The sequence below is a fragment of the Polypterus senegalus genome, chromosome 14 (assembly GCF_016835505.1).
Source record: "Polypterus senegalus isolate Bchr_013 chromosome 14, ASM1683550v1, whole genome shotgun sequence".
Taxonomy (NCBI): Eukaryota; Metazoa; Chordata; class Cladistia; order Polypteriformes; family Polypteridae; genus Polypterus; species Polypterus senegalus.
The window spans coordinates 105,986,362-105,998,922 of NC_053167.1; the positions used below are offsets into that span (position 1 = coordinate 105,986,362).

General features: G+C 35.5%; 1 protein-coding gene across 3 annotated transcripts in view; it reads right to left on the reverse strand.

The window, feature by feature from the left end:
- LOC120515258 (collagen alpha-1(XI) chain-like) overlaps nt 1-12,561 on the reverse strand; it is a 286,385-nt gene that overhangs the window by 147,170 nt on the left and 126,654 nt on the right. For all 3 annotated transcript variants that reach the window (XM_039736095.1, XM_039736093.1, XM_039736094.1), the window contains 4 exons: nt 6,330-6,383; nt 3,689-3,742; nt 716-769; nt 594-638 (listed from right to left, as the gene is read on the reverse strand). In XM_039736095.1, coding sequence (XP_039592029.1) covers nt 594-638; nt 716-769; nt 3,689-3,742; nt 6,330-6,383 — 207 coding nt within the window. The remainder of the gene's footprint in view (nt 1-593; nt 639-715; nt 770-3,688; nt 3,743-6,329; nt 6,384-12,561) is intronic.

Below are 12,561 nucleotides of genomic sequence, written 5' to 3' on the forward strand. Positions count from 1 at the left end.
CTTTGGAAAATTTAAACTTCTCAGTGAGCCTAACTTTCATGTGTTTGGTATGTGGGAGGAAACTGGAATATCCAGAAAATTATATGGTAGGAAAGAAAACCTCCATACAGGCAAGCCCAATGTATGAACCTAGGTACCCAAGCTTTGTTGTGTCATAATTATAATCAGTGACACTGTATGAAAGTTACATTAAAATTACATTTGTCGATAGATAGATAGATAGATAGATAGATAGATAGATAGATAGATAGATAGATAGATAGATAGATAGATAGATAGATAGATTGTTAAAACATGGTTTAACATTTTCATCAAAATAAAAATATTCCCATCACAAAATGCGACAACAACAGAACAGAAGCCCTGTGCTAATTTAGATGAATGTAAAGTTCTGTGTAGCTTTATTTAAAAACACACAGCTGAAGAATCAGTTTGATATATAGAAAAGACACTCCATAATGAAAAATTGTGCATTGCTCGAGTTATTTAATTAATTTTATTAACTCTGAAATGCCATAGTATGTATTATAGTATAATGAACCATACAGATCAGTGGAAAATAAATTATTTAGTATGACAGCAAAGTTACTTACACTCTCTCCTGCAAGACCTCTTGGTCCAATCTCTCCATCTTCTCCCTATGGATAAATGGAAATGTTTAGGTATTTAAACAGAAATTGCTCTCTGAAAACTGGGAGAAGAAACTAAAACTTACTCTTTCTCCATCTTCACCAGGAGCACCAGGAGGTCCTGGGGGGCCTAGTTCACCCTGAAAGGATTAAGTGAGAGAGACAGTCATAATAAAGTAACTTAACAATAATGTACCCTATCTAGAAGAAATAACTACCTTTTTGAAAAACTTTTACTTTCTCAGATTACATTATCATTAACACAATTACTTCAAGAAATAGTTAAAATGCGGTGGGGAACAAAATATTAAATATGCTATGCTTTACATTGAATGTATTTGCATTTTACCTGCTTGACAACTAAATCATGCCTAAAGTGAAGTTAACAATTACAATGATGTAACTGCTGGTTCTTAGATACAATTTAAAAAAGATTATGAAGATAATGTTCTTAATTGGATGTTTCAAATGTATACACATCCTGATACTCCTTTAGAATATATCACAAAAAATGATAAAACATTTGACCACACTAATGAATACCAGTATATAGCCCTGTAATTTATAGTGCATCTGGAATGAGCAAACCACTGCTGCCATATTTAGAATTAAAAGTTAAAAAGGGTAAAATTCTTGAGGTAAAGAAGGAAATACGAGAAGAGAATACCACCTCCTGTTACCTACAGGAGCTGCCAAAAGCAACTATAAGATTTCTGTGGCACTATGACTAAATAGAAGCCAGGAATAAAAAGGAAAAGGCCCATGGCTCAGTACATGGTCTGCTTTGGACACTTCTTCAAGTGCTATTATTAGTAACAGAGAATTTTTTTGTGCAATATTACATCTAATAATTTGCTTTTTAAAATAATTTTAATCCACCATTAAATTAATGAAAGTAATGACTTGTTTTAGCACCACTATGAAACATATGAATCCATATTTTTAGTATATGTTTTATCCAGCTCTACAACTAAAAGAACACTTTGGCCTAGATGAAGTACAAGGCATTAAATTGGATCCCTTCAGAATGGTTATGAGTCTAGACAGTACTGGTGTCTCATCAGCGTAATAGTAGCCATTGTCTTCTGGCACTGCACCAAAATGAAATTGGTGGTCAATGCTAAATATATATTTGAGTAACTTTGACAAAACCAGTATTTATGAGAGTGTCATTAATGTCACTATGCTGCTAGATAGATAGATAGATAGATAGATAGATAGATAGATAGATAGATAGAAAGGCACTATAACTGATAGATAGATAGATAGATAGATAGATAGATAGATAGATAGATAGATAGATAGATAGATAGATAGAAAGGCACTATAACTGATAGATAGATAGATAGATAGATAGATAGATAGATAGATAGATAGATAGATAGATAGATAGATAGATAGATAGATAGATAGATAGATTTAAAAAATAGGTAACACTTTAGTTTAGGTATTACAAAAATAAATGTGTTACTTATTTACTCTAATGCAACAAGACCTTAACAAAGGCTTCTTTTGGTCTTCATAATACTTATAAAACATCAGGAGACAGGCTATTCATCTCTGTGCAGTGTGGCATATGAATATGATGGTAAACTTACTTGTTAATATGATTGATTCACAGGTCTTATAGTAAATATGCAATATTAGGAGAGATGTGCCTTGGTTAAGCCACATTAGACCATTTCAAAGTGAAGGTTTGTTAGTATTACAGGGATGCATCCACACTTTAATTATACTTTGTAAGTGTTATGAAGACCCAAAGAAGCCTCTGTGAAGGTGTTTTTACATAATAGTAAATGAGTAACATGTATTTTGCAGTACCTAAACTAACGTGTTACCAGAAAATTCATAACATACAATTATTACATTTCCCAACTATTTCCTTTTATGATCTGTGCCACCAACAATTTTTAATAGGAAACCATAAAACTTTCCCAACTATTTCCTTTTATGATCTGTGCCACCAACAATTTTTAATAGGAAACCATAAAACTTTCATGCTTATACTGCCTTAGTGTCTTCCTTCAATTCCAAAAGGGTATTCTAAGGATATACCAAGGCCTCTTAGTTCAAGGAAGGAAATGAAAACAGTAAACTAAACCATATACCCACATTCTACATAGTGTAGTTGTAACAAGATGACTGTAGATGAAAACAAATGTCAGCATGGGTGTCGGTTTGAAAGTCTTTCATCATTAAATCAGTGAGATGCCCAGGCGGTGCACTCTCTTTTTCCCCCCAGCACACTGTATATACAAATCCCTAAAACGTGTGCTGAGGTGCTTTGAATTACAAGTTAACCCTTAGCGCAAGGTAAGTAACAGCAATTTGCTTTTCTGATACAGATTCTACTATTTAATCTAATAAAAAAATAAAATTGCTTAATTTCAAGGTAAATTTAAAAAATAGTATGGTTGTCCATAATAAAATCTGTAAACAGTATATAGGTACTGTGTATGTTATGCTAATTAAATGCACATAGTTTGATTACTAATTTAGCAAAATATAAAAATACAATCAGGACTGGGAACAGAACAGCTTTCCAAAACTTCAATAACTGTGAAACCAGTTATCATTCTCTTTTATACAATATGATGTCCATTTCATTTTAACAATTAAGTGCTATCTATCTATCTATCTATCTATCTATCTATCTATCTATCTATCTATCTATCTATCTATCTATCTATCTATCTTTTTGGAAATTTAACAGATTCGTACAGGCTTCATTCGCTGTGATAGTTTTAGGATATTTTGATGCTATATCACTAATTTGACATACTGTATATTTTATGTGGCTTCATTTGCTTTTTTTTAGTTAACTGTACTTAACTGCCCTTCATTGAAGGGTCGGCTTCTAACTATATTTTAAACAGACTGACCTATAGCAGAGAGGGTTGTAATGCTGCTGTTTCCATTCAGTTTCTCTGCCTCTAGTCACATTTTTTCCTTTTCTTATCTTGGGTAAATTACATCAAGTTTCCTTTTCCTTCATTTACTCAGTTTTCCCACTTTAAAGCATCCTTATTATCTTATTTTAGATAAGAAAAGTTACTTACCCTGTGACCCTTTTCACCAGGCAGGCCAGGAAGTCCATCAAATCCCCTGTCACCCTACATGTCAAAAGTAAAATGAGCAATCATGAGAAAAACAGCATAAAATGGTTGTTTTAAAAGTCTTTACTTTATCCCCTTAAATAATAATAATAATAATAAACCCAGTTTATTAAGCCACAGTTTATTAAGCCAGTCCTAGCACCATCAGACACAAGGATTCAACCCAGTACAAAGCATCAGTCCATTAAATGGCACAGTTACACATGTACATTTACAATCATTTAAGAAAATAACCAACCCTGCATACCTTTGGGATGTTGGTAGAATAATAATAATAATAATAATAATAATGATGATGACCAAAATAATAATCCATTGTCTGGACCAGCTAAGCCCATTACAGGAGCACAGAGAGCTGCAGGACGGCTCATCAAAGGCAGACTTAAGTTAGGCACCAGCCCTGGACAAGATGCCAATCCATAGCAGGCCATAATTATGCCACACCCACACACTCCAGTCCTAATTAGGACCACCAGTCAATCAAACATACAAGACTTTGGGATATGGGATGAAAATAAATTATGGAGATATAAACCCCACAGAGCATACATACTCCATGTGTATGGTGGCCAAGCAAAAACAATAATGGCCAGAATGATAAATTAAAAGAAATGTTGCCATGAAAAAGAAGCTGGAGACTTATAAATGTGATGCTCCCACACTTCAAAAAACAAATTAAATGAAGTGTGGAGAGTAAAAAAAAAAAAACAAAACACAATTAAATATAAAATCAACCTGAGCAGAAAAGAATAATGGTCAAAACACGCAGATATAAAATCATTTTTTAAAGGGGAATGATCTGCACATTCAAACATATTTTTCCACTAAACAGGTTTGGATAATTAATATGCATGAATACCATTTTATATTAAATTATATTTTACAAGCCAAGAAATCTGATATCTGTATTTAAAAGAAATGAGAACTATTATTCATATTACATAAACCAACAAAAAGCACAATTTATTTTTACATTGCATACTTCACGGAAGAATTACTGAAAACTCATCACAGGGTATCAAATGCAAAAATCATAAACTAGTGCAGGAACTTAATTATTTACAAAAGTATCAGAAAATAAATCAACATTTATTTATAAAGTCCTAAGCTGTATGAAAGTTAGGGTTACAAAATATCCTGAACTACAGAATTTCTACTAATGGTGTTTAATATAAGACGTAGTTAGTGAAACGACTTTGAAGTTGCCTTTAAAAGTCTAAAGAATCTCATCAAAAGCTTACAGCAATAACACTTTTTAATTGCTTAACATAAGACTATATTTATATATCATATTATTATTTCATAATTCATTTATTAATGCTACACACCAGCCATACATTTTATGCTTTTTTTTCAGCAAATAAAAATAACATCCAATTGACATGGGTCAGACTAACTCTAATTGGAAATAATAAGGATCTGCATAACAGTTTTCTTATTCTTGTCTTTTTTTTTCTTAAAGGAGAGATGATCATATTGAATGTAACAAAACAATACATTGAGGCTAACAATATTTAAAGACTTCTATACTTCATACAGTTCTATGAAAGCCAGGGCACCTTCTTCTATTTACTGAATATGATTTTTCCAATACTGGATTATGGGGAATTGGCCATTACATTGGCAGCATCATAACAAACCAGGAGACCCTCTGATCTACTTAAACTGGTCTAATTTGGAGTTGTCAATGAATCTAAAATGCAACTCTCTGAGAGGTAGAGGAAACCGGAATACCAGTATAAAATCCATGCAAATACACTCAGAGAGTCTCTGGAGCTGTGAAGCAACAGCTCTTAGCAGTGTGCCACTGCATTGCCCACAGATACGTATTCAGTCTTACTTAAATGAGATATAGTGAGGATTTATGGGTACCACCTCACAAGATCAGCTTTCAGCTGAAACCACAATACTTGTGCAAATCCATGTATCTATCCATTTGCTAAACCCCCTTATCCAGGGCAGTGTTATGGAGCAGCTGAAATTCATTCCAGCAAACATCAGGTACAAGGAAGGAACAATTCTTGGACAGGATGCCAGTCCATTGCAGAGTAAACACACACATTAGGGTTCAGTTAGCATCACCAGTCTACCTAACCTGCATGTCTTTGGACCCAGAGAAGAACCCATGCAGACTCGGAGAGAACTGAATTTGAGCTAAAGTTTCTGGGGCTGTGAAGCAGCACCACTGATCAGTCTGCCATTAAGTGTTGCCCACAGACACATATTCAGGCTTATTTAAATGGGATGTAACAATATCAGGTAGGGCAGGGAGCCTCCATACAAGGAGCAATGGGGATTTGAACCTCAGTCTCCTTGTGGAGAGGCAGTAGTGCTGTCACTGCTTTGCCTCTCTACCCTATAAGTGTACTTTAATTGACATTTGCAATGTAAGCATATGTATTATAATTGGCTCCAGCAGACCCCCGTGACCCTGTAGTTAGGATATAGCGGGTTGGATAATGGATGGAAGGATGGATATACTGTATGTATTATATGTACAGGGAGGTATACCAGAATTTAAAGTAAATATATTAGACCAGTTCTTAGATAATTAAATATATAAAAAGATTAAAAAAGAAGATACCTTGGAACCCGGTTCGCCTGGCATTCCCCTTGCACCATCTGCTCCTGCCCGACCCTTGACAAGAGAAAAGACAGCCATTAGGAACTCATTAACATAATATAATGAACTGCTTTTTGTATGTTATTAGCTACAGAATATTTTCAGTTACTGGTTTCATTTTAATGGTCTAGTCAAATATTTCAAATTACTATCAACTTGATTACAACAAATTTCAATGTGGGATAGTTATTGATTCAAGTTACTTGCCTTTAAACAAATAATCATACAGTGCTGTTACTAGCTTTCCTAAGCCCTGAAGGAGCATATCACATTTATGTTTAGACAGTCTCTTATTCCCAAAAGCATTCAAATAGCGCAGCATTAATATCGATTGATTGAACTACTGGTAGCTACAACAGTACAATACTGAGAAAAACACACATTTCTAGCATTCCAACTCCAGGAAGAGTTTATAATCTTATCTATAAAAGCACTTCAAGATTGGAATTAGGAGGAAGAAGACAGATCTCCAACTAATGTGATGGAAGGCAGTCGACTATTAGAATGAAAAATGTTTTGGTAATATTAGCTAGTCTTAGTTACAATCTATTCGGTACCTCTTTGAGAACATTATTCCTGACTTGGAGAGTGTTTTGCCTAAGATTATTTTTGAATAAACAGAAAAGGGATTTTATACTGGCTGAGAATTCCAAGGAAATACTTACTGTACATTGTACTTAGAGGAAAAGATATTATTGCAAACAGGGTGTATGCATTAATACATGCTTACGTTTAATTGTTTAGGTCCAAAAAGAAATGGAGAAGATATGTCACAGGCTACATTCATACCTGCAATTGACCAATCAGCCTAGAGGTATAACTTTGGACCATGGGAAGGAACTAAAGTCAGTTGCAAGAACCATTAAAATCACAAGTAGAATGTGAGATGGCACACAGAACAGAAACTCAACCAAGTGGTTTTACTCTTCCAGCAGGAAATAAAGAATCTAGAATTAGGACATTTATTCTAAATCATTTAACATTATATTTGGTAAAAATGTTTCCAAGATTATTTAAATCTTAATATTTAATATCCTGGAAAAACTAAATCTTATTGAGTGAGGATAACTTTTACTTGGAAAGCAGAAAATAATAATGTTCAGACCTCCACAACCACTGAAATACAACAAAGTATGGATTACTGGGTTCTATGAAAAAAATAAAACAGTCCATTGTAAATGTTCACCACACTAGACAAGATTTAGTCCATGGCATTTTAAAGAGCTGATGAAATTTTAAAAGAATGATAATTATAACTTTGACTGATAAATAGAAGAGTTGGGGTATTTTCAGGATGCCAAAAGGCAATGGCATCATCGACACTCAGATTGCTATTAGACAGCAGAACAGCAAAGAAGCCATTGTTGATTGTTCATATCTGGGTCACCTGAATTCAGATTTGTTTTGAGAAGAACGAGTGCATGGAAGACATGCAGCATACCTGGCACTGAAGTCAGCATTCAAGTGGTTGTTAGCAAACAGCTCAAACCAATACTATTGTATTAACTCTTTCAGGGCTGATGTCAACTTTTGTCAAAAATCAGTGGTAGAGGACAGTAATTAGCTGTAAACTGCGACAAAACTCGCCCTTATATTTTAGTTCGACTGTCTTTGCTAGATGGAAAATCCGATAGCTTTGTTGATTCAACCTCGATTCCCTAAACGCGCATGAGTATTGAAAAGCAAACAACCACTAAAATGGCATCAACATCTGGCGGGAGACCAAAGAGAATGTACAAAGCAAAATACTCCATGGACGTTTTATGTAATTTTGTTGAATAGGACTCTTACTTGTCGGACTCCGAGTTTAATGTAAGTGATCTGGAGATGGAGATTGAAAACAAAAGTGAGGTACCAGCATCATCTGATCGGTGTCAAGCTGATCATGGTGCTCAGCACTTTCATGTAGCTGATGCACCTACAATAGCGTTCGCCTGGGAGGACCATCACTTATGATGACAAAAGGTACAAACCACTACCACCCACCTGCTGTGTGAAGACAGCCAGGCAGCCAGCCCACCGTGCTTTCCTGCTGACCACTGTGGCACCACTGCTGCCAGAGATACCGAACATGCAACAACATGAGCCAAAACACATAGCAACAGACATTTTACGTTGACTTATGTGTGACTTATGTGTGAAAAATATTCAGCCCTCAAAGAGTTAATATATATTCACCTCATTTTTGGGTTGGTCAATTTTTATCCCTTGTGCACTTCCCTTCAAAATTGCAGAAGTATATACAGTAATTATTACAGAATGGAAACATCATCCACTGTTTTTGTAATTATAGTGCTACTCATTGATTGATTGATCTAGGGTTAAGGTTACGGTTAGAGTTCACCCTAGGTATGAGCGTAAATGCATGGGTGACATTTTAAATTTATGGATATTTAAAAAACCTGAGCACTAAATCTTACACTTGAGTCCAAAGCAATAGCCCTCCATTTTATAATTAAAGTATCACTAACTAACTAACTAACTAGCATGTGGAAATAAATACCTGCCAAAGTCAAAGTCCAGCATTCCGCCTTTTCTCTTTACTGCATTTGAATTGGCCTTGTCACAATATAACTCAGAGATACTTTGCTTGAATGTGTTAAATGTATGTTTTTGTGTCCATAATTTAATGTAATATACAAAGTAGGCAAAACTGACATGCAAATAGCTGCTCTCACAGCTTAAGAAAGAAAACAAAAAAAAAAAAAAAAAAAACTAAATTAATTTCAGGTATTTTTGTTGCAACTTGTAACTTATTGCTTCAAATCTGGCTTATCCAACAGAATAAATAATTAAAATCCAATAAATAATAAGATGCAATAAAAACATGGTGCTGATGTAACTAATTTTCAGGTATAAAAGCAAGAGATAACAAGGCAATGAAAAGCACAGAAAGCAATTTTCAGGCAATTCACTTTTATATGAATAGAGTTTATGAATTTGTGTTTTTAACAAACTTTGATTTAAATTTGAATTAGTGATATATACTGTATTGAGATTATTCAAATATATATGCTTTATTATTGAATGCTAGTCTTCTTAATCAACTTGTAGTCTGTGATCGATGAAACATAACACAAATCCATGAACACTCACAACCATTTTAAGGATTTAGCGGAGGATCATGAATAGCAATGAGAAAAGAGATATTTGTGGGGGCAAGGCAATGATGTGCTGCTGGCTGATCTCTGCTCCACAATGCTCTCTTGTACAGTAGCAAGGTAACTCATCCCAGTGTCTTTTTGCTTAAAAGGCAGAGCAACCTTCCTGAAAATGAATTTGATCCAGCACATTCGATTTATGACAGACAACAAACAAGGTCCGTTCTGTATTGCTGGTCTGCTGTATTCTCCTTCAGTGTACTTTCGGCAGCCAGCTTAACCCCAGCTGCCGGTACTGAGTCAACCAAATGCTAATGGTTTCTTAATAAGCGTTCCTGATTATTTGACTGCTCTAATGTAATTCTTTCTCAAGTTATGAAAGGCACAGAAAAATAGACCTACAAAGTTAATATGTTAGCATTTTCAGAATATTACTGAAATAATTTTCTATGGCCTAAAACCTACTAGTTTACCTCCCTGGATAGCTTTATGATAGTCATGTAGTAAACTATATTCACTGGAGGCAATATTCTTTCCTACAAATTTTACTTCATATTAACTAGATAAAGTGCACTACCCTAAATATTTTCCCAATGGCCATGACTCATTTTTTAGCTTAAAATCTTCAAGCCAGTTTCATTAAATGAGATTTTGTTCAATAATATATTTACTATATAGTGTATATATTTGTTTAATTGCACTAATATCAAAGCGATTTACATAGACATAGAGGAATCACTTCAACGAACACCAATGTGTAGCACCCATCTGAATGATGCAACAGCAGCCTTTATTGTGCCAGTACACTCACCACAGATTAACTGTTAGATGAAGAAGGTTTGAGTGAGAAAGCCAATTTAAGACAGGAGATGACTGGACAAGTGGCCAAAAAGGCCATGGAGGACAATTTTATCCTGGACATGGGGATAAACCCTACTGTTTTCAAAAGATGCCTAGGGATCTTGAATGACCACAGAGAGTCAGGACCTTGGTTTTATGTCTCGTCTGAGGGACAGCACTACATTTACAGCACATTGTCTCCATTACTGCATTGGGACACTGGGATCCACACACAAACCACTGGCCTCACCAACACCTCTTCTAGCAGCAAATCTAGCTTTTCCCATCCAAGTACTGGAATAGCCCAAACATGCGTAGTTTCGGGTGGATGACCTTTTCTGAAGTGAATATATAATAGCCAGTATACAGTGCACAAGGGAATGGTAGAAGTGGTGTCTGCTGGCTCCCATGGTAAGAAGTTTCTTAGTCATGGGGCAATTTATGTTGTTAACTTAACTCCTTTCTTTCTTTTAACTTTATTTGCAAAGACTAGTAGATGAATTCACTTCACTTTATTTCATTTACCTTATACAATTTCTTGCATTAGGAGTTTGTCATTTTTCACATACCCCAATTTACTCTCCAGAGACACACCGACATGGAGACAAATGCCTGGGGTGAGAGTGCAGTGTTAACCATTGTACAACATACCTGGAGCAATTGTAGGTTAAGGACCCGACTCAAGGGCCCAATGGAGTAGCACTGCCAGAATTCAAAACCAGTTACCAGCACAGATCCTTTAGCCAGAGATCCACCACTCCATTACAATGACACAAATAATAATAATATCTTAACAGATACTGTATAAACATGTGAACACCAAAGAGGAAAACAACAACAAAAGAAAAGCCAAAGCAATTGAATAATGTTAGACGGCATTGTAATAGTAGTGTGGCCTGGTGGCTAACGCAGTGGACTTTGAAATCCAAAATGGCCACTTCAGTCCTCACCTAGCTGTGCGATTCGAAGCATGTCATTTAACATGGCTGTGTTGTAACTGTACAAAATAAATCTGTGCAACTGTAGTGTTTCTCTGTACTTCTAAGTGCTTTAGGATGGTGTTCACTCTGGAAAAAGCACAAAATAAAAGTTTTGGGAGGAATGTGTGCATGGAAGATTATTAGTAGACGGCAGGATAGCAAAGAAGCCATTGTTGAGTATTCACATCTGAGTCACCTGAAATGAATTCAGATTTGTTTTGAGAAGAACGAGTGCATGGAAGACATACAGTATGCTTGTTACTCAAGTCAGCTTTCAAGTGGTGGTGAGCAAACAGCTGAAACTAACAATACTGTATGTCACTTTTAGATTGGCCTTGTCTGAACCCTCCAAAATTTCAGGAATATATGATTCTAAATAAAAGAAACATTTTTCTTCTAAGAAGCTGATACAGTATCATTGTTGCTGTTGCCTTACTCCCCTTAACAATATCTGCAGATGTCTTTAGAGGAGCAGTGGAGTTCTGATGACTGTGATCACATTTTGAAGCTGGGGAACAGAATGAAAATCAACTAGGCCAGATGCTGTCATAGCTAAAGGCAGATAGCTTGGGAAGTTTCTGAGATTATAAAACCATAGTCCATGTTAAGGAGTCCATGAAGGTGGTGGGGAGGTGTTGATGTGTGGAGCTGTACAATGTGGACAATGTAACATAACATTGAAAAAACTACTAATATGAATCAGAGTAATGAAGGAAGGGCAATAGCCAGGAACCTGTCATTGAAAAGGGCACTAGCCCATCATATGGGTCCACTCACACATGTCGAAAGGGCGAATTACTGACAGTCAACCTAAGAGGCACATCTTGGTAAATATGGGAGGAAATACTATGCAAACTCCACATGAACAATAACTCATCCCAGGATTTGAAGCCAGGATGCTGGAGTAGCAGCGTTAACCACTCTGTCACTGTGTGTATCATGTGGAAAAGATTGCTTTTTGGTTATTTTCTTATTTGACTGATGCCCTTCTCCAAAGTGCATTAAACCATTTGGTAAAGTTACTTCATTCTTCCATTAAACGCACAGGCAGGTGAAGTGACATGCTTAGGGTCACACAATGTCAGCAGCAGTATTTGAATTCACAACCTCAGGGTTTGAAGTATAAAGTCTTAACTGCTATGCCACACTGCCTGCAAGATGGGGGCACTAAATAGTAATTGTGTATTTAGGAGACTGTCCTTAATCCTAAAATGCATTATAAAATTAAATGCAGCCATTTTATTTACTGCTGCTATATTAATTTAGTAACTT